Here is a 6,948-nt window from a genome sequence, read left to right on the forward strand (position 1 = left end):
ATATATATATATATATATATATATATATATATATATATATATATATATATATATATATATATATATATATATATATATATATATATATATATATATATATATATATATATATATATATATATATATATATATATATATATATATATATATATATATATATATATATATATATATATATATATATATATATATATATAATATATATATATAAATTATATATATATATAAATTATATATATATATAATTAAATATTTTTAAAAGGAAGCTAAAAACTAATTCAGATGAATATGAAGTAAGAAAAAGAGAAGAAAAGAAGTGAAAGAGAAAGGTAAAAGTAGAAGAAGAAAAAGTAGAAGAAAAATAGGAAGAAAAAGGAAGAAAAAAAATACACAGACGTAGGTTCTGATCTTTACAGCAGTTATACATACAGTCATAAATTTACCTGTTTCTCTTTGGTTACAACATAAATCTCTTCTCTTACAATCTACCCTGGCTAATCATCTAAACCATAAATCATAAATTCATCTTTTTTTTCTGTTTTAAGCAAAAATTCCATAAAGTGTTTGCAGTCATTTACTTGCAGCTTCTTTTCCAGATGGCTTCATTTAAAATCTGGTATGGAATGCATCAGTGGCACTTAAATTATTCAGCACCTTCTCTTAACCCAGAGGTATTTTTCTCCAGATCAAGAAAGACAATTCTTACTGGTCTCTTTTTCCATCTTCCATCTCTCTCTTACTCTATTCAAGCACATTTACTGTTGCTCCTTTGATTGTCTTCTCAGCACTGTTTCTTCATGCAGCACAATTTCAATTTTTCTGCTAGGAATCCTGCTTCCCAGGGTCCTCCCCCACAAGGTCTTTGCTGAATGAGGGTTACTTGACTCAACTTTTCATCCATTTAATCCAAGGTTAACATCAACATCCTCAATGTGCATTTATTCAAGGTGGACATTTCTTCTACCTAAGGTCTCTAAATTAATCTGACCAGAGATAATAGTATTGCTTTTCTTCTCCATATCCTTCTTAGTGCTCTGATGCAACCGAGATATGAGAGCATGGTAGAAATCAAGAGTAACAAAGAGAAATCGGTTACTTCTAAGCATAGTACAAGTTTATATATCTACTGCATCAATTTTAAATTGATTCAAATATTTGAGTTTCATAGGATTCTTTTGTCTACTGAGCATTCTATACAATCAGCAAGATTGCAGTCTGCCATATAAACCCAAGCCTGTTGAAATAACTATTTTCAACATACAGATTTAATTTCAAATTGTATAGTAACATTAGATTGGTCAATTATTTTCCATTCTTTTCTAAATTGGTCCTCTGCGCTTTTTGAGAGGTTTTTAGCTTGCAAAAACTGTTTTAAAGTCAACATAAACCTCTCTTTATACATTTTGGCCAATTACAAAGGGGCATAACTGTTACCTTAATACTGTGGTTCGTCATAGTCTTGGTCTCTTCAAGGCCACAAGAGGGCTTGTGATATAACCTTCCAGGGCAAAGCTCTAATCAAATGCTGGAAGAAGATGCCGTTTTATAAGGTCAGGTTATGTGCAACCACATTGTTCCCATTTATGTCCGCCTCCCACCCAAAGTAAAATTTTCCCCACTGTCCCTCAAGATAGGGTCAAGGAAAAAAAAGCCAAATAACCTTTTTGTGTACCGTCTCTTAGAGACAAGGGGAGACATCTACCTGCTTTGTCATTTCTCCTCAACTAACAAAACCTACAACCGTCTGCAGAACCAAGCAACCACTTAGAAACCTACAAAAGGAGCTGTAGGCTAGCCAGAGATAATGAGACAGGCTGCATTCGTAAGCATGGCCCCATTAGACTAATTGCCTCAAAAACACAGACCAAGAAGCTAGTCATGCCCTTTTCTTTTCCCAGTCTGGCACGTGGTGGCATCAGCATACTTCCACAGACGCACACGGTTCTTGAGGGAAGAGAATCGAGAGCCCCCCAAATTAGTCTGGGGAGAATGCATTATCCAACAGAGTCTTATACTTTTCACTTGAAAGGGATACTAAGAATGAAATAGTGAACTCTCTTTCTAACAAAGATAGAATCTTAAAAGTACACTGTCTCTGTGACCATCTCTTTGTGCATTGTGATAAGCGAGCCCTAATATGGTTCATTTGGTTCTGGCTTAATGTGTTTTATGTATTTATAACACCAGTCATTGTGAACATGTGAACGTAGACAATTCTAATTTATTAAACCACAGTTAAACAATTCATCAAAACCATCAGTTTCCCTACCTTCAAATCCTTAAATGAAAAAAACAACCTTGATACTAAAAGAGTTGAATTCATGTGATATTCAAACCTAAAAACCATAACTTGCCTAGAACAAAAACAAGCCCAGGATTTTTATTCTTACTTTGTCACAAGTAGTTACACTAAAACTGCAGTATTCACTGATCAGGAGTTACTTCTCCATGGAAGTCCTTCTCAATGGTTTTGTTGTAATTATATTTCATGCTCAGCAATTCAATCTGTTTTCCCCCAAATTAACTTTGATTGTGACCAAATTCACTTTAGTTGATAGCTGCTTGATTGGTTTTTTTTAGTAAAAGGCTTATTGCACAAATCTGATGAACAGGTTTTGCAAAAAGTACAGTTAAAATTGAGAAATTGTATTGTGGGAGGAAGGATTCAGCCTTTCTGACCCTCTTCTCAAAGTTTTCTTTTCTTTTCATAAACAGAAAAAAGATTTCAAAAAAGAAAAGGCTCAGGAAAGAAAAAAGTGAAAGTGCAAGCAAGATAGAGGAAAAAGAGAAAAAGAATGACTTCCAACTTTTGGGGGGGCATGTGTGTGTATGTACAAATGCATTAAAGTCTTACTTTAAGATTAACATTTGTTTATATTATTTCTATACATTCATGCAACAGATCCCAAAATCAAGTTTTCATTTCTTTCAGTTTCTCACAGAAAGTCCAAAAATGGTTTCCCAGTAGAAATAAAACTTGTCAAAGTCTTTCCTTTCATCAAAGCTGCCCCATCCCTGTCAATTCCACCAGCTTCACCTCCAATCTTCCATTGTAGGTATTTCTAAATCCTTCCACCTTCCATTCCTGTTTATTCTTGCAACACACTCTCACCACACAAACCTGTTCTTCTCTTCCATCTCTCTTTCACACATTGCCCTTAGTGGATAACCAGAGTCTGAGAGCTCTGCCCAAGAACTTGAAATGACTTTCTGCTAGTACTCTATGAGGACTGCCTTACTTTGTAATGCTTTCCTTTGAGATGCCTTGTGAATCTCCCTAGTTGGGAGCAAAACTAAATGGAAAATGCTAAGCTTTTGCTGATATCTAGCAGCTATCCAGATTTTTGCAGCCTGGAACTGATGGCCCCAGAGGACAAGGAAGAACATAACCATCACCATCCCAAGGAGGTTTAAAGTATCCTTTTGAAGAAGTGGACAAGATTGAAAGAGGAAAATACTCACGATAGAGGAATAATTAGTGAAGATGATGGAATTTGTGGAGATGGTAAATTCTTTGATCAGAGAAAAAAAACCTAACCACTTAATATTTATGGCTGACTGGAATGCTTTAGAGATTTTTTTGCATGAAGTGGGGAAAATGCACTTATTTGTGGTTTTGCTAAATAGATAAAAATTGGGTAACAGAAAAAAAGGAGGTTTTCTTTTTTGTAATCAGAATGAGAGATAATTTTGTAACTGTGCTTCCATTATATTTGCTGCATAGGAGATATGAAGTTTCTTTCAGTTTCATTTTATTCTTTCTTTTCACTTTTTTTCTTTTCTCTTCTTTTACTTTCTACTATTTGTGTTAGTTTTTATGTTCTTTTTATCTAAAAACATTGACAGGAGAAAACCCATATGTGCTACATACACATGACATACTAATCCTGAGTTTAGTTAACCATGGTTTATTGAATTACCACCAATGACCTGGATTTGCATAACAAAGTGAACCATTCACTAACTATAGTAGTTCTGTTTGTGCTAACACAGCCAATGCCACTAAAAAATAAAATTAAAAGGAAAACTACTTTAAAATCTAGTAAACCCACTGAGGAAGAATAGTTATCCTTTCTCTACTTAGGTGTAGTATTCACTGCTGTAAATAGAACAGAATAAAATACATGGAGCAGAGAAATAATAATAATAGTAGTAGTAGTAGTAGTAGTAGTAGTAATAATAATAATAATAATAATAATAATAATAATAATAATAATAATAATAATAATAATAATAATAATAATAAAAGTTGGAAGGGACCTTGGAGGTCATCGACTCCAACCCCCTGCTCAGGCAGGAACCCTACATCATTTCAGACAAATGGCTGTTCAGTCTCTTCTTAAAAATGTGTTGCATCCTAAGGACATCTGGCTTGGAACTTGGGAAATGGAGAAATTACAGCAGTATTAAGGAAAATTAACCAACCATCTCCTATTTCCTTTTCTATATTTGCACTTTTAGGCTTCATGGTAAGGCTACCACATCTGGAGTGCAAAATTCAGATATCCAGTCTTCTCCTTCTCCTTCTTCCTTTAGACTACCAATCATTGACCAAAAATAAGACATTATTGGTACATGTTTCTGGTAGTAGTCTACATATCAGCAGATGGCTGGGTTCTGTGTCTCTCCATGTTCTCGTAGCATGTTGTTATTTACTAAGAGCCTCCACTTGAGCATACTGGTTTTACATTTAAAAACTCCAAATCTCAACCGTTTCAGGGTCCTCCAAGTAGTATAAGGGAGGTCAGATCCTCCAGCCATTTCCTCCTTTACTGTTATTCCTACTGTTGCAGCTCTGATACGGTGGCACTACATTTACAAAAGAACAGCTTGTTTATCTAAATAAGCTGTTTATCTGGAACTTTTAAGTGGTTCATTCAGTCTTGTATGTTCATTCAGGTATAAGTGATGCATATGCATAGAGCTTATATCAGGATTCTTCATGCATACAGGCTATTAACAAGCTTTTTCCAGGTGAAGAGAAACAGCAAACGGTCAGACTAGGTGTAGGTGCAGCACAGTATATCAAAAGGAATCTTACCAATTGTCTATACAATAGTGGCTGGTGAAAGTTAAGGCTTGGGACCAAGTAATGGCCTTACAAACCTCCAGCACTCAAAGATTCCTAAATAAAGCAATAGCTTTCATAGAATGTCCTTTGATGCCTACTGAGATGGATCTAGCTTGTACATGTTAAGTCCCCTAAGAATTGATTAAAGGAAAAAGAAGTATCTAAAGGGATAACTGCAGCTAAATCTTGAATGACTAGAAGAATCATAATATTGGCAACAACCAAAGGATAAAGAGCAATGACATAAGGAGAAGTCTTCTGATGTTGAATGGTGGGAAGTATGCAACTAGACACTTGTCCCATTTGGGAAGAAACAGAGCACATCCCCTTCTGAGACAACAGCATACAGCATATATACCTTGGCAAGTGGCACATATTTATAACAGTTGCATTGTCCTGGAGTCATGTGAGGTCACCATTTCTATCCTTCTCAGCCAGCTTCTGACAAGCCAATTCAATGGGAGATGATTTGCTTAATGACCGCATGATTCGCTTAACAACTATGGCAAAAAGATCATAAAATGGGGCAAAACACACTTAGCAACTGCCTTGCTTAGCAACAGAAATGTTGGACTCACTTGTGGATGTAAATCAAGGACTATCTGTAATTGGATCTGGTACAAAATTCTAACAAGTGTTTAAACTGGATGCCAAAAAATCAATCCTTCAAATATAGAAAATATTGAGTACTACTGCTTGGTGAAACCATTATTTGGTTTGATGGCCCCAAAAGCACTTTGACCACAGGAAGAAATCCCATGTAGCTGACGTGTATGTTTGGTATTGTAATGGAATATTCAGATATCTCTCGTGTATTTTGATATCATTATGAGCCTCCCAATTTGTCCAGGAGGCACTTGCCATCGTTCATGTAAAAGGAGATTTTGATTTTGTCATGTATCAAAACAAAACATTTCACAGGTTCTTCATGCTGAGTCATATAAATGCTTAATCTGTGGAACTTGCTAGAAGACACAAATATAAAAGACTGAAGAAAGCCCTGAAGCAATTTAGCAAGAGAGGCGGGGTAATAGTTCTTGTTAACCTTTCTAAAAATGAAGGCAAGAAGTGCTTTATATAGAATTTTATGGCTTGTGTACAGTTGTTGAACTTACAAAGATCAAAAGAAGACAGAGAAAGGAATATAAAATTCTTTTTTAAAAAAAAGAATGCCAGAGTAGGAGGATTACTTTTTACAGGTTCTAGAGTACCTTTTCATTGTAATTTCTTTTCTTTCTCAGAAGTCTTGGAGTGGAACACCATGGCAAGTATTTCACACTGATGTTGTTAGGACTAGAAAGGATTATGGAAAGCATTTATTGGTCTATTACGTTCTTCCAAGGAGGTACCATGAGATATCAAATGTATGCTGAAGGAAGGGTCTGTATCTATCACTGTGGAATCAAAAACATTGTTTTTATCTCTGATTCACAGGGTAGAATTCCAGGTCTTGGAGTTGAGACGAGAACCCTCATGAATGTAGCACAGCCACATATATGCATGCATGGATTAACATTAGATTAGATGAATGGAACAAAACTGCCTCTTTACTGAGGGTGGAATGTATTTCTGAAATCAGTATAATAGACCAGTGATGGCAAACCTTTTAGAGACCGAGTGCCCAAACTGCAACCCAAAACCCACTTATGCATCGTCGGGTGCCGGGTGGGTGTGGCCCATTGTCTGGGTGTGTCCCATTGGGTGGGCGTGGTTGCGGTGGTAACAGCAGACTGGGTGGGACTAAAAAGTTCAATCAATCGATTCCAACTTTGCAAGATCATTTTTTTCCCCGCGAGAAGTTGAAATTGACTGATTGATTGAACCTTTTTTTTTTTTTGCACACGGCTGCGGAGGCCTAAAGCGAAAAGGGTTTATAA

The 6,948-nt window shown here is 35.5% G+C and overlaps 2 protein-coding genes across 2 annotated transcripts in view; both read right to left on the reverse strand.

Annotated features, from left to right (window-relative positions):
- The window catches only part of HCRT (hypocretin neuropeptide precursor), a 6,225-nt gene extending 4,770 nt beyond the window's left edge, over window positions 1-1,455 (reverse strand). The window contains exon 1 of the mRNA XM_029283047.1: window positions 1,435-1,455. Coding sequence (XP_029138880.1) covers window positions 1,435-1,455 — 21 coding nt within the window. The remainder of the gene's footprint in view (window positions 1-1,434) is intronic.
- A 1,481-nt stretch (window positions 1,456-2,936) lies between these two features.
- LOC107282598 (inactive phospholipase C-like protein 2) overlaps window positions 2,937-6,948 on the reverse strand; it is a 54,855-nt gene continuing 50,843 nt past the window's right edge. Inside the window, exon 6 of the mRNA XM_029283048.1 lies at window positions 2,937-3,044. Within this exon, the coding sequence (XP_029138881.1) occupies window positions 2,937-3,044 (108 nt within the window). The remainder of the gene's footprint in view (window positions 3,045-6,948) is intronic.

The sequence above is a fragment of the Protobothrops mucrosquamatus genome, unplaced genomic scaffold (genome assembly GCF_001527695.2).
Source record: "Protobothrops mucrosquamatus isolate PMUCROS unplaced genomic scaffold, P.Mucros_1.0 scaffold10, whole genome shotgun sequence".
NCBI lineage: Eukaryota > Metazoa > Chordata > Lepidosauria > Squamata > Viperidae > Protobothrops > Protobothrops mucrosquamatus.